Here is a 23,036-nt window from a genome sequence, read left to right as displayed (position 1 = left end):
CAGGAAGCTGGAATTGGGAGCAGGAGCCATTTATAGGACCCAGGAATTTTGCATGCAGCAAGGGCATCTTAATTACTAGGCCAAGTGTTCACTACATTATTGCTTATTTTAGCAAATTAAAATAAGCAGACTTCAAAAAATTCAAGTTTTTTTCTATCTAATCATGTATACTACAGTAATAAAAATGTTATAAAATGGCAGCCATTCTTCTGAGAAACAGTAAATCTCCATGATTTATTCCTGATATAATCAACTCAGTAATTGTCTTAACAACTCATAACCTTACAAAAATGTGAAGACTTCTTCAATAACCACTTTAAATCCATAAAATGGTATATAGCTTGCTGCCTTTTGAATACTTTTTGATAAAGATATTCCATTAATTTTTTTAAGAAAGCAAAAATATTATGAGTTACACATACAATAACATTTTAGTGGCAGGTTTAATATGAAGTGTTTTGCTGTTGTTCTGCTACTAACACAAATTGTCTTTCCTCTCTGAGATACGATAAGCTATCTAGAAATGAGAGCAAAGCAATTTCTAACAGCCCTTGCTAAGACTGTACAAATCAGAAGTGAGGAGCTCCAGAAATATCCACGGCTATTAGATATGAGTGCACAGAATAAGCAAAGAAGAGGAGCTACTGCAGAGCTTCAGGATTACCAAACTTAAAATAATAGAGGAAACAGAAGAACAAAACAGCAAAAAAGGGTTTAAAAAAAGAAGAGGAACCCAGGAGGGTAGAAGCATAATCAGCATAGTATGAGATTTCATAAGTCCAAGGATAAAACAGATTCAATGGTGTGCTGAGAACAGCCATTTGCTTAAAAAATATTAAGTAAGATGAGCATAAAGTAAAGCACATTCTACTGGACTCAGCGATAAGGTCATCAACTGTTGAACTTTGGTAGAGCCATTTCAGAGGAGTAGCAAAAGATACGGGATAAAAAAGGAGGAAACCAAATTGTTGAGGACTATATAATGAACAGGAAGTAAGTGCATAGAGTAATTTAAATATTTCTTCTCAAGAATCATGATTAGAAAAGTTATGAGAAAGAGAAAAATGCATACATAAATACGTGTATTGGTATACTCAATTTTAAAGAAACTTACTTTTAAGCCACAACCCTTTTTCATGTTACAGATTAGCTCTAGTTAAAATGGAGGTTGAATAAAACCTCAGACAAGTCTAACACTACACTGTCCATGATGTTAAGAATTAGACACATGTAGTTATTAAACAGGCAAAATGTAGCTTATCCAAATAAAGATATATTCTAGGTATGAACTACCATTCAGATTTTCAAGCCTCAGTGTAAAAATATAAAATCATTTTCACATATCTTATATTAATTATATATTGAAAAGAAAATAGTTGGAATGTACCAAGCTATTAAACATGTCATGAGAAAAGTTTTCAACTATTTTTACAACTTAAAGTGTGTCTGCTAGAAACATTCAAGTTGTGCATGAGGCTCACTTATGCTTGTATCATATAGCATGAGTCCAACCACCATTTGTAAAACTGATATCTAGTGTTTGTTCCACATTTTTCTGCCTATGTCCCAATAGGCTAAACAATTACTCCTGGGAATATAATATCTTTAAAATAATATATCAAGGTTTGTTGTTTTTATTTTTCTTCCCTTAATTGTGATTATTAGTGAACAACATATTTAATATTTAAAGCATGAATTCTTCACATATTCTGACATATCAGGTTCAATAAATGCTTAAAATATTACTAATACTCAAAATTATTTTTTACTATTTGTAGATTTAAAACTTTTCTATGCTTTAATTGGCATTTAAATTTACCAAAACAATCATATTAAGAGGTTTCTACTACATTCATAAAATAAGATTGTTAAACTTCTGATACCTTAATTAAAACTTGAGTAATTAAATCCCATATTTTTCCAAAAGGCAGAAAATAGTGGACGAACTTGTTTTTCACATGTTTAATTCAACACTTTGTTAGTAAGCATAAAGATTCATACTATGGGTAATTGTTGAAATAATAACATGCTACTAAAAGCATAATATATCATATAGTCACAAAAATGACAATAAAAATTGAATGTAACATGAAAATTATTTAATGGCTTCAATAAAGATCATTATGCTATATCTGTTCAGTAGCCTAGCTGGTAAAACTGAAATTTATCATGCAAAAAGAAACTGAGCAATACACTAACCTTCTGCTTATCTAAGATCTTCATGGCATAATACTGCTCAGTGGCTTTATGCTTCACCAGCATGACTCTTCCAAATGAACCTGTTCCAAGAGTTTTTTTCCTTTCAAAATCCTCAAGTCCAGCATTGCTCTGTATATATACAAAAAAAAAGAGCCAAAAACTTTGATTATGATCATTACAATTGCTTTAGGAATATGTAATTAGAATGTATCATTTAATTTATAAATGTCCATTTAAAAAATAAAAATACTAGTGATAATTCTGAGTCATTGGTTCCATCCTCCCCTTACTGCTTTGAATAAGTAAGGATCTAATAAATGCTAAACTGCAAAATACAACATAACAGTAATTGGAAGGAATAAGAGCCTCAGCTGAAATATTAAAGTTCATAATCCAACATAAATACCCAATATTGATCTCTAACAAATTACACATTTTAATAACTGCAAACAGACCATAATAATACTGATAAAGAATCATGATAGTTATATAGTCTGTCTATACTTGTAAATGACTGTGATGAATAGATGAGCTGAGGGATCAGAGTTCTTTCACTGGAAAAAGCCCATTTTACTTCATTTCTATTTGTATACATGCTTACAAAACTAGAAAATAGCAGCATGAGAAATCCTAGTGGCTTTCTCTCCCTGTTGTTATAATAACCCAGTATTACCTAAAACAGTAACAAGGAAAGAAGAGTTCCTCATTCTACAAGGAACCAAAGCCAGAGTCCAAGAACAATAATCAGCCTCTTTTTCTTCTTGAATAGATGTTTTGTTACAAGTGAACATCTTTGTTTGGCTTTGACTGAGCAAAGAAGAAAAGAATTGGAGGCATCAATCTATTGAATTTGCTGCTGCCACAACAAAATGAAAATTACTAGGAACAAATTATGTGCTAAGTAGCAACAAGTAGTAATTGTTGACCCACTTATTCAATAGGTTGTCATTACAAACATCTCCAAGAAAACCTCAGATGAAATATTTCTAGGGGCCAGTCAGCATAATACTTAGTTTGAGAACAAAATGCATAAAGATTCTTTTAAAAATTAGAAATATGAATAGATATTAGAGTTCATAATTGTTGACTAAATCTCTTGGCAAATCAAACATGTCTTTTAAAATAAAAACATTTTTATTTCAAATTTAATGAGATTCTTTATCACTGTAGAAAAAGCCTGTTTAATCCAGTTCAAATTTATTGTATGGGTTAGTATTTAACTCTTGGTTTTAGCAACTAGGTGGATTGAATTATTTAAAAGTCTAACCAAATACTGGAAATAAACTTTATTGATAAAGAGAGTATGTCTTTATATTAGTCTGTATTTTTTCTTTATATAATAAATATACCAACTTCCTCACATCCCTTTCCATTTCATGTTATGAAATACAAAACATTTTGAAATCATGTCTAACATTTGTGTATGCTATTAAAGTTGTAATTACATATTAATATAATAGAATGTTGCAAGAGTTTATAGCAAGTTGAAATTAGTATCTAAATTTGTAATCAGCTACTAACACAGAAATTAGTTCCTTTTCTCATTTAAGCATACATAAAATTATGGACTAATAAATCAAAATATGATACTATGGCAAAATTCCCATCTTAAACTTCTAGTTACTAATGTCAATGGAAAACTAAAATTTCTAAAGTAGTAAATTACTTGGGCAAGAATCATAATTTTGCTTAGAATATGATTTTAAAATAATGAATATAAGGATATTTTAAATATTTCTTACCGGAGGAGGATTCTCCCATTTTTTCAAGAAGTCTTCTTTGGCTTTGGCTAGAAACTCTTTCACTGAAAATATACATAGAAACAAATTGTGTCTTGTAAGAACACTACATATAAATAATTCTTAAGAAAAAACAGACCATGGCACCTATTGTAACAAACTGTGTATTCACTACCATGACACGTAAGAGAGGTATTCAGTATCTTTGAACTAGAAGCTAATACTTTCTCAAATTTCTATGATGAAGATCACTTTGATAGCTTCAAATCTAATAACAAAATACTGTTCCTGAAAACAAGACTGAAAGTAATATAAAAGTTAGAAATTAATCCAGGACAAAATAGTGATTGTAGATAAATAAGTCAGCAGTCCTGGTAACTGAGCCTTTAAAGAAAAAAAAAAAAAAACCTGGAGGATATGAACGTGTTCATTTGTGGAGTTCAAAAATAACTCATTTTGATAGACATTTGTTTTCAGGTATAAGAATTCAAGTTATTAAATTTTTGTTCTTTGTACTAAATAAGGGTAGAGAAAACAAAATAAGCACTAAGAAACACACAGAGGATACTCACACCATCTTAAAAACAAAACAGAACAAAACATCATAGAAAATTTAAACAAAATCTCATTCTAAATTTGGGACAAAAAGTGTCTGAGGTTCATTTCAAATTTACACTAAAGTAATTAAAACAAATATATGGGCACACACACATATATAGATAAATTCTATACAGATCATTATTTTATACAGCTGTGATATGAAGTTTTAGACAAAGCATTTGAAAATACTCTTTTTTCATTGTCTTTCCACTGATTTACTAATGATGGCTTCTGTTTATAAAACAACTTTAGCTGCCTAAAAACAAGTAATAGAAAGAAAATTTCAAAGAGAAAAAATTGGCATTAATAAAATCCACTCATGTTCCTAGGTATGAGAATAGAACCTGACTGTGCAAGCAGTTTTTATTTTAGCTTGCTCTTGTTCAAAAGGTAGCATTTCAGTTAGACATTTAAATACATATGTTATTATTCCCTCTTTTATTCCCAGTGAAGTTACCTTTAGCAAAACACTGTTATTCATCAAAAAGGCTGCTGACATTCTAAACTTTTTGACAGTTTGAATGATGATGATTTCATCAAAAGCAATCATTAGTTTTTAAGTAATGTATTTCTGGAGACATTATTTTACTGCTTTCTATAATTTTCATTAGTATTTTGTTGTAAAATATTATCAAATACATATATTTGAGACAAAACTTTTTCAAAATTACAACCTTTCCCATTGTAAAAAAGCTCATATATCAAAACAATTAAGCAGTGGCACCTAATTATCCTAATATGATCCAATTTCTCCTCATGAGGTGCACTTGAGGGAAAAGTGTTTAAATTTTCTTGGAGATTAGATGGTTCAAGTCATCTTACTTCTAACAGTTAATGTATTAATTACAACTAAGAAATAGTGGTTTTATAAGATTTTTTCCCCGCATGAAAAGGGCATGCCTCCACATGGCTTTAACATAGAAATGATGGCTCTAAAATAAGACATGGTTTATTACAAAGGCAACCTGACTTTTAAGACACAATTTTTGATTTCCTGAATATATCTCTTATTTCTAAAGAAATTTTGGAAAACATCTTTAGATCGTGTGCCTCAAGTTCCAGTATAAAATCTAGATCTCTGCATGGCCATGAAATCTGGAAACAAAAAAAGAATGAGAAAAAAAATAAAAAACCAAAAACACCTCTAATGTCCTGTTTCAGCTTTTCATAACACTTAAATATAGAATAAAGAAAAAAACTAACTGATCAAAAGATGGAATAGCAGTATTTGCCAAAGATGGCAAACTGGGAAGATTGGGGGAGGAAAATTATTTTATCTGCTTAGAGATGACATAAAATAAAAAGATCCAGGTCTACTTTTAATTTCATTCACTGATAGAACATTCTGTAAAAACTTCGTAAGATTCTCTTTACTCATTAGTATTCTGAGTTTACTGTCTATTTTAAAAAGGGTAACAGAAATCCCAGAGCCTATGGAATCGTATCAAGAAATTTAAAATAAATTTTTAAAAAGAAAAATAAAAGTTATATTTCATAAACTAAGGAGAAATAAAGTCCTTCAAGACAAAAAGTAAACAAGAGATATTATGAAGATCTTATGTAAAATTATGAGAAATGAGTATTAGTCAAATATTCACTTGTGAATTTTTTCAACAAAAGAGATTTCCTTTTGAACATTATCATTAATTTATATTGTCATTACTTTCATGATACAAACTCTGTTCCTGAAACATTTTTCTCATTTAAAGATAAAAACATGCATTAAATCTTCAGTTCACATGTTCAGTATTTAGATGTAAAGATGAACATAAGTAACTTTTTCTAAAAATACATGAGGCAAAATATGCATAGGAATGTAAATAACAAATATTTAAATATTAACAATTAACTTTTTCTCAATATGTTAGATTATGTGTGGTCCTAAAACAACAAGCAATCCCAAAATACATGTATTTAATCTGGCTTTTATTACTTTTAGATATCAGTGGATTTAATTTATAACAACATGTTTTTCTGCTTATTTTTTTCTTTTTTTTTTATTGTTAATTATTTTGCATTATGTGACAGTTTCTGCTTATTTTTAAAAACTTCACCTAGCAAACCAGGCTTTTTTGTTGTTGATTTTTTTTTTTTTTGGTAAGTTGATAAAAATAAGAGGTGTGGCAGCCAGATTCATATATTGCACCATATTCAAATCAGAGTTCCCTGTAAAGTGTATATATACTCTAAGTTTCTCAATTATTTTAGTTTTCCAGGTCTATTATATAAGCCATGTTCGTATTTAAATCATCATGGTTTCTTAGCATAGTCACAGGTTTTGGAGCTTGTTCCATGGTTAAACTACTGGTCCTAATATTTAGCTACTGATCATGGGTACCTATTGATAAAGCACCCAACAGTAATTAGTATCTCTATCTACGGAAAAAAAAACCTCAAGAATTGTATGCAAATATATCTGTGTTGGTTAATAATACCGCAAACTAGCTAGCAGATAAAAAGAAGGCACAACAAATTTAACTCAAATTATCCCAGGAGTATTCATTTTTCAATTATGTCCATTTCCTAAATAAATTTATTTTCTCCCTAGTTTGTATTCTTTGGAGTCTATCAGATTGTATTCTAAGGAAAATAAACATCAAAACTGAATCAATATATTCACTTGGAATTATATGAAGGAATATTCAGTTGTGTCATGAGATGAAGAGAAAATAAACAAAGGCAATATGTACGTTTTTCTAAAGGTACATAAGAACAATTCTTAATCCATCCCTGAAATATTTTTGTATTTATTTGTGTGTTTTACAACTTAAAATCTAAATTATAAAGTTCACTTTAAACACCAGGAAAATTCAATAAAAATTCATATGAAGGAAAACTAGTAACATTTTGCAAATTACTTATTAGGCATCTTTGGGTGCTATGGTAGATAAATTTGATGACTGCTTATCATTAAAAGAGCTCGCTGTGCATTACTGCATCCTACTATCCAACTCTTTTAAAAGATCATCACTCATACAGATTACATATAGATTACAACTACTCTATATGTTTGGTTCTTTAGACGTTCATGATGTAATAAATTTCAGCACCTTTTTTATACCTCTTGGACACTAAAAACACAAATTTATTTATCTTTTATTCAATTTCAGAAATTTAGAAAGGAAAACACAGAACAAAATGGATAGAATAAAATTTTCTACAGTAAATATTAAAATATTAGTCATTTCATTAAAAATTAATAGTGGCATGCATTTTTCAAAAAACCACACATTAATCTGGGTGATGTAACTTAAGTTCTAGGCATTACATTCTGTGTCTTCTGTTCCTCACTGCAACCTTCACTGCACAATGGTAAGATTTTTATTTCTAAAATCACAGGAAACTATAATATCTGTATGAATCAGCTCTATAGCTCAAGCTCAACAAAAATTCAACATAGAAGTTTCTTCATCAACTAAATTATTTCATTTATTCAATACACTTAATAAATAAAACTTTAACAGCAGATCAAAAGCTTGCAAACAACCAAATAAAAAAGTTTCAAAGATAACATTTATTTTATTAAAAAATAGTCGCCTACCAGATATTTCTGAAGAGGAGCAAGCTTGTGTCCAAAAAATAAATTAAACAACAATTAAATCACACTTATAAAAATAGCATGTCAGCATGAAGTCACCAAACACATTTTCCCAGAATATATGCAGAAATAAAAATCAATATATAGAAACTCATTTGACTACACATATTTGAGTAGGACATTTTAAAATTAAATGGTAAAGAAATAAACAATAACTACTGTCAAATGCCAAAATTAATTCCAAGTTTCTTTAAAATCACAACAAAACTTTTTTTCCATAGCAATAGGACTAATAATATTAACATGCAAATGTGGAAATATATATCCTAGACCTGTTCTATTACCAACTCTAGATTTCTGTAATTCAACTCTAACGAATTTTAACACTGTTTCACTCGCCTCTGAAAGATGTAGTTTCTTTCAGCTATTGTACCTTTCAGTTCTTGTATCCATGGTTCTAGTTTAAAATTTTCAACAATTATTTAGCACCTTTATCAGTGTCAGATGATACAGTGAATCTCTGAATACTACAAACCAGAAGAATCTCTTTGCTGTTAGGGAGATGAAAGAAAGCTAATGGGAGAAATTTTAATGGAGTGTGATAAGCACTACAACCAAGTCAATTGATTGTAAGGAGCTGTAGATTTTGCAAGAGGAAATTCTTGGATAGTAAGGTGGGGAATAATAGAGAACACAGCTTTTGTACTGAGTGTTGAAGAACAACTCCCTCTGGAACATAAAGTTAGGGAATAAATTTTAAGATGAGATGATCTTGTATAGATGGCATAGAGGAAGAGCATAATTTACCCAGGAAACGGCAAATGACTTGGAATAGATAAAGCATAGGCTATGAGTGTACACACTGGTGGGAGGTGAAGTGTAGGGGCAAGCAGGTGCCAGCCAGGGAGGGGCATGTTTGCAGTGGTGATGCTTTTCAGTGTGTGTGAAGTAAGGGGAGAGTCAGATAAGGTAACAAGAAAATGATGAGGGTTAGAGGCCTGAACATCGTAAGCTGATGGTTAATATAAGGAATATGAGGAAACTTCTTATTACAACAGTGGGTATTAGGTACTATAAACAAATACTAAATATGTTTTTAATGGGATCTTGCAATAACTATCAAAATTTATCACTCAATAGATTCAGGTATCTCCTATTGTATTTATAATCAAAGTATTTTCATCTCCCTATTTTACATTACTAAAAGTACTATTCTATTTCAAAGTTATCTAGTGTGTGTTTGTCAAAAGCATAAACAAGATAGAAATAGGAGTGAAATTATCCATGAAAACAATGAAGTTTTATTAACAAATAGCTGAAGAGCCAAAAACCTGGAAAGTGTGAAACTAGTAGTATGTTTGTCTGGCATCTACCAGCCCTGCTTTAAAGACACAACTCTTGAGACCTCTATTGCTATTTCTAAGAATGTTCTCCCTCTCCCCACATATACATAGGTTATTAGAAGTCATTTTAATACATAGAATTCACAGAAAAGCTAAATATAAACTGTTCTATTTGACACAAGATACCTCAAAAACCCAACTTACAACAATTGAATAGAGTTATTCTATAAAGAGAAGTTTCCTACCAGATGCATCTGATGATTTGCGTGCTTGATTAAAAAAAAATAAATTAAACAGAGATTAAATAACATATAAAATAACATATCCATAAGACGTTAACCACCTATAGTTTACCACACATAGAAAAAGAATTAAATATTTGCATATATACATTCAAATATTTCACATAATTATAACAGTTACTGCTATTATAACACTTCTAAACAAACTCTATCCTATAATATTAATTGTAATATTCTATCCATATAATCTGAAGTATAATTAGGTTCATTTTGTTCCCTCATACTACTCAAACAAGTTCATTCAAAACAAGTGAGTTACAGTCTTAAAAAGCTGGTTCTAAAAAAATACACAGATACTTGAATAAAAATTAGTTATGCTATTGAATTGTGCAGTTTACTGCATGGAACCATGACTAGTTTTGATTCTAAGGTATTAGTCTTTAAAGTCATACATGAAAGCATGGAAATCTAATAAAGCAACAAGTTTCATTTTCTATTATTGTATGTATTTTACTGGCATTTTCCCTCTTCAGCTTTATTATTAGCTAGCTCTTTATCAAATCCTGATTACAAGTGACTAAACTAACTCATTAAATTGTGAAAAAATAAACACTTACACATTTTATATAGAAAAATAAACGAAAAATCAAATTCTAGAAGGAAATGCATTTATCGCATCTAATTGGATAGCTGGGTGCAGTATGAATCCTATTGAAGAGTAGATAGATGGCAGGAACCTAATGATCTGAGTCATCCATCACTTGCTGCCTCACAGAGTGCACATTGATGGGAAAGTAGGAAGGTAGAGTTAGAAGCAGCACCAGCCATTATAATAGGTATTGTGAGAAGAATTGTAGATGCCTTCACCAGTGACTTAACCATCAGGCCAATGTGTGTGGCTCCTTTGTCATTAATTTTAAATGAGAGTGCTAATGTGACAATACTGCTATCTGACATGTTTAGAAGGGAATGTAAACCTGTTATGTCTGAATATCATTTGTAGTAGGTATTCGTGTGTGTTTGTGTATCTATTTTGCTTTTGAACTATGAACTTGTATCTTGGAAAATTATATAGGTTTGAATTGTAGATGTATAGGGTTTTCCATTAACTTTTACCCAATGTCCAATATATTTTACCAGTGTGGAATTGTTCCATCCATGTTTTGTTGGTTGTTCCTAGTCCACACAGTTACTATATTAAAATCTTAAACCTACTTCAGGTTAAGCAGTTGGTTGTGACTTCTCTAGAGAGGCATCTCTCCCTTTGTCTCTTTCTCTGTGTTACACACACACATACACACACACGTACATTCCTTCCTCACCCGCAAGAACCAAAACCAATGAAAACAACTGTCTTTTAATGGAAGTTTACAGATATGGTTTTCATTTACCACTTTTTTTGGAGGGGGGTCTGAGAATTGGTTTTAATTTTTGTAAATTCAGGAAGTCATTTAAAAGAATGCACAGTATTTCAAGATGCTGTTATGATGTCATTCAAATTGTCTTAGAGCATTTTCAGTTTCTAATTTTATATTTTGTTCTTCCTAAGACAAGTTGTGTGTTAGCATATAACATGTAAACATGTCTTTATACTTACGGAATTATTTATCCTTAGAGCAAAAAATTTTCATGAAGACAAATTTAGGAATGGTGTTTTTAAAAAATCTTGTCAAAATGCAAGAAACTCTTTAGATACAAACAATAAATTTTCATTTAAGTTAATAATCCTTGTTGATTGCTTTTGTTCTATTAATCATATTTGCTTGGTGGGAATATTTTGGTTTGATTTCTACTTTTATCCAACATAGTGAAAATTGTTTATTTTTCACTTATATTGCTTATTTCCCCTAGATTCTGGAAGGATCTATCAGGCTAGTTCTTCACATACTTACTTTAGTTTCCTGCAGTAATTTTCAGTTCCTTATTGCTCAAAATGCAGCTTTATATTCTGCAAAAGCCACATTTATTATCTTATAACCTTTCCTTATCACACCACTCTACCTTTTTTCCCATTCCTGCCTGATTTCGCTCTCTTTCCTTTCAAATCTTGTATTTCATCTTCCTAACTTTCATGTGTTGTTTTCATGTTCATCTTAAACTTTTAAGACTACAGATGCTATTTAAGATTTGTTATGTTTACAACCTTCTGTACATGTTCTAAGCATAAGTTCTTCACATCATTAATTTCTGCAGTGACTATTGTGTCTTCTACTGTCTCTAATGCAGGGTTATATTCCACAAATATTAGGTTAAGGCTAATATTTTAATGCTGTGATTTTTAAACACTCCATGGGGCATTGTCCTTTTAATAGGCTCTGTGTTGTTGCTTTTCTTGTTTATTTATTCATAATCAAAAAGCTTTCCAAAACTTTACAAATGTCCCCCAAACAAGATACGTGGATTTTACTTCTGACCAACTCAGTCCTGATTAAGGTACTGTTACAAGCAATTTTTCATATCTCTTAGTTCACATATATTTATGTTTTCATTTAAAGAATACAGTTAACTTCAAAAATAATGTAGAAAAGACTAGGGGGCTCCTTGTTGGTGCTGATGCTCATGGGGTCAAAAAGAGTCTTGTCATAACTGGAGAGAGGCCACTGTTTCCATTCTGAATGGCCTAATAACTTCTTGGTTATTTGTTGCTTTCGAGTAAAAGAAATGAGTTATTTTGAGTCTTGCATCCATTTTCCCTACAATGCTAGGCAAACAACTCAAAGTAAAATCATTGGTTGGACTTTGCAGTCTGATCATCAATTGGACACAGTGTATTTCTGGGCAAACAGCCTGCTTTATTCTAGGGCTGATGCAAAAATTTTCCAGTTTCCGATTCTTACATTTTCAGTCAAGATATAGTAAGGGGAGTTACTTAAGTGATTGTGCTCAAGTCTGAAATTTTCCTATAATCCATAGCAGGTTAACATCTGCTTCTATTGATCTCAGACCTCAACTACTGCAGGCCACAGTTCTCACCAAAGATTGTGATACAGTGATTCTGGACATACCAGAAAGCAGACGAGCTAACAGAATATATACAGTATTAACCTGTCAGATGAATAAGCTCCATTTTATACAAGTAGCAGAAAAATATATATTACATAAACCAAGGTAACAGGTGCAAGGAAAAATGTAGTCAGATGATCTTAGAAAAGTTGAGAAAGGTGTTGCTAGTATCCCAACCAATTTCCAAATCCTGCTTTTAATCTAAGCAGATAGTATCTGTATTATTCTGTTTAAGTCTATTTGAATAGTTTGCTATTTCTTCTAAACGAAAGAACCTTAAGACAGTTCATTTGATTTTTAAAAAGTATTTTTCTTAGCTTTTGAGAAGACTGGTTTGCTTAACAAGGAAACATCTCTCCCCAAAGAGCTTTCAGTAAGAAAAAAATTAGGATATGAGGGCTTTTCTTACCTTTACAAACAATTTTCAAATAATAGAAACAGGAAAGTTCAGACTCCTACAACTGACTTTCTTAATCCTTTTAATGTAACTTCATATTACAGATGAAGCAATGATAAGTCCTTCAAAATCTTAGAGAAAATTAAATTAAAAGATAAACTCACTGTAGTGAAATCCATGTACATGTTCCTTCAAAAAGTACATGAAAAACATATTATGAAATAAGTATACATGGATTTCATATTCTTATTGCACCAAAAATAATCTTCTGCTAACACTGTCTACAAACATTTTGAAGTACTTTTCATATTTTCTGACTCAAACCAATCAAAATTTTCAATGGTAAAATAAGAAAAAAAGGTTTAATATGGAAAACTAAAATTTAATTAACCGACTCCCTTAGTATTTGTGTTTTCCTTGCTGTATTGATATATTTGATAACTGATGGGAATACCTAGATTAAAAAAAATTGTGAATGACATAAACAGCACAAAATTTAGATAAAAAGCTAACATACAAATATTTGCTTTCAAATAAAACAATAAATTTTAGGTTTATAAGTTCGTTTGGGAATGCAGAGAAATCAATTCTACAGTCAAAACTGGAGGCACTGTAAAGCATAGTTGGTTCTTAGCATATTTACAATAAAGAATATCTGCAAGCAAATAATATAGATATGCAAAAATATAAGTGGTATAGAAAAGCTACATCAAATTTATAATAAAACTGCATGAAACTGGGAAGACAGGTCATTAATCTTATATTATCTTAGGAGTCTAACATCATTTTAGAAATAACAGAAAGTATTTTAGAAGTAATAGAAAGTCTTCACGTTGGGTTAAGAAACAGACATATTTGCATTTTAATGATACATGGTGGGAAATGATCTGGAAAAAAAAATAAAATGAACTACGAGAACTATGAAGCAGTTATTGTAAGGAGACTGAAAAGAGGTAGGCTCTCTGACCTAAAAGCAATCCTAGAGTCAGTGAGATTGGAAACAATTGAATGATTTCTGAGGTATTTTTGATACAGAATCAACAGAACTTAAAGTCTGAGTGTATGTCTGGAGGGTAAAAAATAAATTAGAAATGACTCCAAGATTTCTGTCTTTAAGTCTTTACAGAAATTAAGAAGAGATTTGGGGATGGGAGGAGAAAATTCACTTTTGAACTGAACTTTCAGACAATGGCTTAAGATATAAGCATAGATGAGATCATTCAGAGAACACAGCAGTAAAAGACCAATGTTAGATTCCCAGAAAAAAAAAACCTAACATTAAATTGTCATAGAGGAGATGAATAGATTTATAGCTGGGAAAAATTTACATACAGATAAATACCACATATATAGTAAAATAGACTTAAATTTAAAAGCCTACCATTTGTGTATTTTTACAAATAAACCCTATATCAGTTATAATTTTCCACATTTAGAAATGGCCAGGCATTTAATAACTATAGCAAAAATAAAACTGGTTAAAATTGACTACTCTTGAAAAGGTGAGAACTTCTACTTGTTTTTACTATAATTCTTCTGGTAGAAAAAGGCTTTAAAGGAAGACCTATATGAACAACTATATACTATCCATAATCCATAGCTTTACTGAATAAAAAACTAAAGCAGTAGAGAAGCAGAAGCAATTTGCTTCAGCTAAAAGCAATGTATTCTATTGAAAAAAGCTCTAGAACATCACAGTGGTTTTCTAAACATTCTAACTTATGTTCCAGACTTTCAAAGAAAAATATACATTGGCCTGATTCAAAGAAACACAAATATGATAACCAGGTAGAATCAGTTTCCATATCCATAGAAATCCTAAGGATTGTTGACATGTTGTTTTGGTAATTTTAGTCCAGATTTAGAACCCTAGACCAGAGAGTTCTACTTCAACAGCAGGAAAATAACAATCCAGAAAATTCATAATATTTTCCATGTAAAAATCCTTTACTGTGCAAGATCACTCTATAAACAACTACCTAATAATGTTAAGGAGGTTTTTGTTGTACTGCAGCAAGATTTATATATATACATGATAATGAGGCAATCTCCAGTTATGCAAGTAAAGATGAACTGATTTGGTGTTTTGTCACTATACAGCAAAAATCCAACTCACTAGGTTCTAAATTTTAAAACAAATCTTTTAAGTATAAATTATAAGATTGCTATATTTTCAGAGAAATCATATAATACTTCTCCTAACAAAGATATCTGAATAAAAGGTTAACTTCTAAACAGAATCCTTTTTGTTAAGCAAAAAATATGTAAATGAATTAAGCTCTAACCAAATATTTCTCACTCTGACAACAGGATATCTATTTTTAGCTGCAGATTTGGCTTGAAGTGAACAGCTTTTTTCTATGACAAGCTGCAGTAAATGCTGTAGTATATTCTCAAACAACACTTTGTTAAATGTTTGGGGAACATGTATCATATTGCAATAACAAAAGAAACTATCACAAATTAACTAATTCTAATAAATTGTTGCCCAAAAGCTGTTTTTTTTTTAATCGTAACAAAGCAATCAAAACCAAAACTACCTGTTTTTTTTTTTTTATCACCAAATGCCTATGTTTCAATGAATTTTAGTGGAAGGAATCAACAAATCACCAAATTTTTGTAGCAACCCTTTCTCAAATTAAGAATTAAAAATATAATTAAAAGGAAGATAAGCAAAAGTCAGTATTTCAAAGCTAATCAAAGGAAGTTAAACTGTTTCTAGGATCAATAAATCCCTCTTTTGAGGGTGGGTATTCTACTCATTAATTTATACAACAAAAATGCAAATGGATTTAATAGATCAAGCCATAAATGAAATTAGAAACTGGTTATTGATATTTGCTATTAACAGTTAACATTGTTACAATTCTTACTGGTTTTTAAAAGCAATTTACAATAATACCTCACTGCACAAGCATCAACACAAAATAAAACTCACTGTAGCTCTGGTTTCATAACAGTCTCTCTAAGAAGCATTTTTCTCTTTTAGCTAAATATTTTTTAAAAATATATAGCTGAAAAATCTCCAAGAGCTTACTTACCACTCATGATGAAAAGCAACCTTTCCAAAACATATTGCTCAAAACAACAATCCAATAGCAAAGGGAGTTATGCTAATCTCTAGAGGTAGAGGAACCGATGGTGTAAACACATACACTGGAACATGCAGCACACAGAAAATGAAGAGAGCTTTCCTTTGTTTTACAAAGAAAAGCCTCTAGAAGCAAAGCATAACTGCCCAGCGTGTGATATCACTGCTAAACGCCACATTAACGCCAAAGATGCATACAACCAGATTTAATTTCTTTCAAGCCAGTTGTCTTAGCTTCCTTCATATACCACCAGAACAACTCAAAATGGCAGGGAGAAAATGTTCAAGCTAGGATGTATAAGATGTTCTCAATTATATCAGCATGAGTTGTTACCACGGCAACATTAGACCAGCATTATCAGTTCACTTGTAACCAAGCAATAGCTTTACTAAAATGTTAATCAACCAAGATAAATAAAATATCTTCCCTTTTTAGAGACATATGATTTTTACAACTACCCCGTGCCTTACATTTAAGCATTGATCTAACCTTTTTAAATCTTTCAAAGCTATAAAAAAAATGACATTTTCTTCAAATACTCACACAATCCCATGTTGAATCAGGCAAGGAACAAACAGCAGAATGATTGCACCTAAACGTCTTTCAAGTACACCAGCTCTTACAGCTAGCTGTGGACCTCACTGATATTAAAATGCTCTGTGCTGTTGCTACTGACTATTGGCGATGAATCTTATTGCCCAGATCGCTGATAGCTTTCATTTTTCATGAGCCAGAAAGCTATTCTGCAGCACAAATGTTAACCATTTAAACATTCTATATTATGAAAGAGACAAAGTAAAAGTATATGTATACGAATTTATAAAGGAGAATTATGAAATAAATTATTTATAAACTGCCTTTAAATGCAGCATTACAAACAGTATCAGATGCCATCCATGTGGTATTCCAAAGGAAGCAATACACACAAAAATCCTGGCAATTAGAAATGTGAAATTCCTCATATCAAACTGGATTTAGACGATCTATTGTACAGCAAGGTGGACAAACCAAAGAGCATGGTAAAAAGACTGTTTTAATCCCCAAAGACACAAATTTGTGCCAACATGGTAGAGAGCTACAGAATGGTGCCTTGCAGGTATGAATTTCAAGTTAATTTGCCATTTTAAAAGCTGCCAGGTGAGGCAGGACTTCTGGTGGCAGGGGTGTGAGTAGGTCAGGAAATCTCCCAGCAAACAACTAGAGAGCTGGACAAAATTGTGAAAAATAATTATCACTGCTTTGATAATCAAGCAATCACAAACAACAAATTGTGAAGCTTTTGCACATGAAAAACTGATGAGCTTTGCAGAACAGTGGGAGGCTGAGTCTGAGTCTGTGATGTTCTTGTCTGCAGCTGCTCCTATTCTTTCCCTATCAGTCAGGATAACACTTCTAAGGAATGACTGGTCATGATAGCAGCTTCTTCACTGATGAGGGTGTGGCGACTTGATTTGGAATGGAAGACAAGACTTCATATTAATTACACTGTAAAAAAAAAAAAACCTGTATAAAATTAGTAAGGAGGGGCCAGCACCCTCGCATCACATAAGGGTGTTGGTTGGAGTACTGGCTGCTCCACTTCTGATCCAGCTTCTTCCAAACATGTTTGGGGAAGCAGTGGAGGATGGCTAAATTACTTGGGCCCCTGCAACCACATTGGAGATCAAAAAAAGCTCCTGGCTTCTGGCTTTGGACTGTGCCAGTGTCAAGTGTTGCTTCCTTTTGGGAAGTGGACCAGTGGACAGATCACTGTCTCTCTCCCTCTCTGTAACTCTGTCAAATACATAAATATATCTTTTAAAAGTAGAAAAAAAGAAAGAAGAGAAATTAACAGGGAACATTCTCACCTTACAGTTAAATCTGCAGTTCCTTAAGGGTCATCCTGGTAATATGTCTACATGGAAAATACAAATGAGAGAAGTAGAGAAGGGCTAGATAGTTTACAAGACCCCTGGTTGACAAGGGGAGATACAACAAGATTTTGCGGAATGTTAAAACTTGTACAGACTGTAATGTGTCTCTCCCACCATCTACTCTATCCGAATCCACACATAATCCTGCAAACACACACTAGCTCCAAGTGTTCAAGCACAACCTCTGATCAAAAATTGAGTAACACCAAAGCTAGGGGAAAATAGAATAATTTCTGGGGATGTTAGGCTAAAAAGCAAAAAGCAAAATAAAGAATGACAAAACATGAACAGAGAATCAAGCACATATCATGTGGACTTGGATTCCACAGATTCAGATTAGGAACATAATTAAAAGCTAGTAAGATGAGCCCCAGAGAAGAAAACATAACCAGAATCCAGAGCCACTACAAACATTATTTTTAAAAGCTCATTTTAGACAAAAGCTTATGAGGTCCATAATGAGGGGAGAAAGCAGTATTGCCTGAAAGGAATAGATGCAGAAACTAGCAGATGCAGACTTCAAGCAGCTTAGTTACATATGTTAAAAGAAGAACACTATACTATCTTTAAAGAATTAAAGAAAAATATGATGGTAATGATTCAGCAGATTTGGAATTTCAGAGGAAAGAGATACTACTTTAAAAATGAAAACCAGAGACTTTAAATGTCAATAACCAAAATTTAAAAGCACATTAGTGTCCTGAGAGCAGATTTGAGAAGGCAAAAGATCAAATAGTGAACATAAGATCTATGGTGAACCAAATATAAGATTAAATCAAGAGCAAGAGAAAACAATACAGTCAAGAGACATGAGATAAATATGGGTTGCATGAGGTTGTTGTCAGTGTAATATGGAATACTATTTTATAGTAAACTTTTTTAATAAATAGGAGGATGACAGCACAAAAGATAAAAATATAGTATAGTCAATATATAACCCAGTAATGCAACGTACTTGTGCTATTTCTTTATACAACTAGCAGTATGTTTTTTCATAGTAGCATCACCACAAACACATGAATAATTGTACTATAGTGTTATGATTATTAGGCTAAACGAACTTTTGTTTCATTATTTTATCGGCCCGCCATCATATATGTGGTTCATCATTGATTAAAACATCATTATGTACAGCTTGACTGTGTAAGAGATTTCAACATCTTCTCTCAATAACTCACAGAAAAATTACACAAGAAATCAGTAAAGGTACACAAAAATTGAATAAAAAAACAAAAATGAAATGTGCAAAATATTGCATCTAACATCAGCATAATACATATTCTCTTCAAATACATGCAGACTGTCTATATAAATCCTATGCCAAGCAACATAACACTTCTCAATAATTTAAAGGATTATTAAATCTTTCAAAATATGTTATTTCATCAACCAGAATTAAATTAGGAATCAACAACAGAAATAAACTTTGGAAAATACCAAACATTTGGATAGTAAATCACACAGATTCTAAGAGTAATTAGAAAATGTTTGAAACCGAATAGAGAAAAGCCCACAAACCATCAACATTTACAGGATATAGACAAAAAAGACCATAAGGGAATTCAAAGCTTCACTCACTATATTTAAAAGAAAAGACACAAACCAATAATTTAAGCTTTCACCTTAAGAAACTGTAAAAGCAAAAGCAACAAAAGAAAACACCCCAAGTCAGGGCTGGTATATGGCACAATGGGTTAGGCTGTCAACTGCAATGCTGGCATAGTATATCTGAGTATTGGTTCAAGTACCACATGCTCTGCTTCCAGGCAAGCTCCCTCCTAATGTATGAGAGAGAGAGAGCACTGCAAGGTGACCCCTGCCACACATGTAGGAAACTCAGATGGAACTGCTACTCCCACCAACAGCCTGGCCTATCCCCTGACCCTTGGGACAGTGATCCAGCAGATGGAAGATCTGTCTCTCTGTCTCTTTCCTTCTCTGCAATTCATTGTAATAAATAAAATTTTCAAAAAAGAAGTAAAAAACCCCAAAAAAAGGGAAAGATCAGAGAACGATTCAATGAATAGAAAACATAGAACAGAATATAAATTAATATAACCAAAAGTCTTATTGGTAAAACTTGAGATAGACTGAGCAATATTAGAACAAAACAATAACAAAGAATACAATAATCACCAAAATCAGGAATGAGAATACATTATTAATGGTAATAAAGTTAAAAGATTTACAAGGGATTACTTGGAACAACTTTATGAAATTATATAAAATGACTTGGAGATGAAATACAAATTAAAAGGACACAGATTCGCCTAAACAATGTTGATACTACTGATTTTAAACTTTAATTTTAAGCTAAAATAATCGAGACAATGTATCACTGACATAAAGATAGACTGAAGAAAAAAAATTCAAAAACTCAGAAATAAACCCATACATTTGTGGTCAACTGATTTTGTACTAACATACTAAACAGAGAAAAAAGTATTTCCAATAACTGAAGCAGAAAAAATTGGATATCCATACCTAAAAACAAAAGTGTTTTTTTTGGTGTTTTTTTTATTATTGATTACATTGCATTATGTGACACAGTTTTATAGGCACTGGGATTCCCCACCCCACCCGTCCCACAACCCCCCTATGGTGGATTCCTCTACCTTGTTGCATTACCACAGTTCAAATTCAGTTGAGATTCTTTCATTGCAAGCATATACCAAGCATAAAGTCCAGCATCTTATTGTCCAGATAAGTTCAACGGTTTCTTGGGGAGACCATCTCTGGTCTGAAGGTAGAGCTGGCACAGTATCATCCCGATCAACTAAAAGCCCTGACATTACATCAGTAACAATTTATAATGTTATAGAATTAGTTGACATGGCATTGAGTAACCAATATGTTAAAAGAGAAAAAAAAAGGAATGCAAGTTCTGAACTACATCTTGTGACTTATACATTGACATTTCAATTATTAGTTTATACACAACCGGGTGCTATACACCTTAAAATGGGTATAGATTACTATTCAGCTGTCTCATGTCTATTTAATTTTAGTATTTAGCAGTTCATAGCATTGAAGCATGATTTTGCTGAACCTGTCTGTTTTTCGGGTAGTCTAACTCTATAACTTTAACAAGACATATGTCAACAGTTTAGGTGAACAGTTTTAGGAGGGGTGTGCAGAGAAATCTTCAATACCCCAGTGAGGAGTGACTAATTTTTGTGTCCCACTCAGTGAGTTATAAGTACATCCCCGCTGACCGCTTCCTGTTTCTAAGCTTTCCTTGTTGTTCTCTATCTATTCTAGTTTGTTTATTTGTTTGAAAAACAAAAGTTTGATCCATATATTATGCCACATACAAAACTTAACTCAATGATGGATTTCTATGAGGCTGACATTGTGACTTAGCACATTAAGCTACTGCCATTGATGCTGGCATTTCAAATGGACTCCTGTTCCAGTCCTGGCTGTTCCATTCTCAGTCTAGCTCCAAGCTGATGTTCCTGGGAAAATAGGACAAGATTGCCTGAATACAGGCCCATGTCAGCCACTGAGAAGGCATGGATGAAGCTAGCTCTTGGCTTCAGCTTGGCCCAGCCTTGGCCTTTGTCGCCACTTGAGGAGTGAACCAGTAGATGGAAGATACTTCCTTCTGCCTAAACTCTGCTTTTCAAATAAATAAATCTTTTGAAAATGATTTTACAGAAAAAGTACAAATTGAAATTTTACATTACTTTTGGCTAGGAAAATATTGCTACAAATCTGGCACCAAACATAAAATACATAAAGAAAAAAAAGACATTTTAGTCTACACTAAAATTACAAAGTTTTGTACTTCAAAGACATCCTTAAAATGACAAGACAAACCGCAGCTAAGAGGTAATATAAAATTTCATGTCTGGGAATGAACTTGGGCTCAGAATATATAAAGAATTCTTGAGGATTGATTAAAAAAAAAGACAAACATTTCTTCTTTTTAAAAAGATTTACCTATGAATTTGAAAGGCAGAGTTACAGAGAAAGGAGAAATCTTCCATCTGATGGCTCACTCTCCAAATGGTCACAATGGCTGGTGCTGGATGGATTCAAACCCAGCAGCCAGGAGTTAAATCTGGGTCTCCAGCAGGAAGGCATGGACCAAAGTACTGGAGCAATCCCCACAGTTTTCCCAGGAACATTAGCAGGGCTCAAACCAGTGCCCATTGTGATGCTGGCTCCATAAGCAGTGGCTTTACCTGCCATGCAACACTGCTGGTCTCAACAAATACTTCAACTGGAAAGTAGGGAATTTGTTTGAAAACATACTTCTTCAAAGCAGATGCATATATGCATTACAGTATCATCAGCTGTTAAGGAAAAACAGGCTGAAAATGCAATTGCAAAAGAGCAATTCACACCTACAGAATGTCTACCATCAAAACCAGCATGGAGGAACTGGAAACCTTATATCAATGGTGACAATGCAAAATGGTGCAGTCATTTTAGAGAACAATTTGGTAACTTCTTAAAAAGGCAAACATGAAACTATCATACGATCTAACAATTCTATTGCTAGCAAAAGGAAATGAAAATATATGTATGCACAGATTCACTTTCAAGTAATTACAGTAACATTATCAAAATATTCAAAAACTGGACATAGTTCTCATGTTCATCAGCTGCACAGTTGCAGAAAGGATAAAGATGTTATATTCACATAAAATAATATAATCAAACAATAGAAAAGGAATTGATGATGGATGTGTTCTAGTACATGAATGGAGCTGAAAAATATTGTTCCCAGTGAAAGAACTCAGAAACAATATAACACAGATTATATAATTTCATTTACATAAAATTTTCAGGAAAGGAAATCCACAGAGCAGTGCTTATCTGAGTTGAGGTTAAAGAGGAGATTGACTGATTATGGCTATAAAAATTTTTTGGTGTGATGGAAATATTGTAAAACTGAATTGTGGTAATGTTTGTACAACTCCATAAATGTATTAACAGAATTGTATATTAGGAATAAGTTT

General features: G+C 32.0%; 1 protein-coding gene across 2 annotated transcripts in view; it reads right to left on the bottom strand.

Annotated features, from left to right (window-relative positions):
• Positions 1–23,036, bottom strand: part of PRKACB (protein kinase cAMP-activated catalytic subunit beta) — a 122,545-nt gene that overhangs the window by 30,770 nt on the left and 68,739 nt on the right. For both annotated transcript variants that reach the window (XM_004582096.3, XM_004582095.2), the window contains exons 2-3: positions 3,942–4,003; positions 2,200–2,328 (exon numbers count right to left, since the gene is read on the bottom strand). In XM_004582096.3, coding sequence (XP_004582153.1) covers positions 2,200–2,328; positions 3,942–4,003 — 191 coding nt within the window. The remainder of the gene's footprint in view (positions 1–2,199; positions 2,329–3,941; positions 4,004–23,036) is intronic.

The sequence above is a fragment of the Ochotona princeps genome, chromosome 2 (genome assembly GCF_030435755.1).
Source record: "Ochotona princeps isolate mOchPri1 chromosome 2, mOchPri1.hap1, whole genome shotgun sequence".
In the NCBI taxonomy this organism is placed as follows: Eukaryota; Metazoa; Chordata; class Mammalia; order Lagomorpha; family Ochotonidae; genus Ochotona; species Ochotona princeps.
The sequence above is the reverse complement of the archived record's forward strand: the minus strand, read 5'-3'. Positions and strand labels throughout refer to the sequence as shown.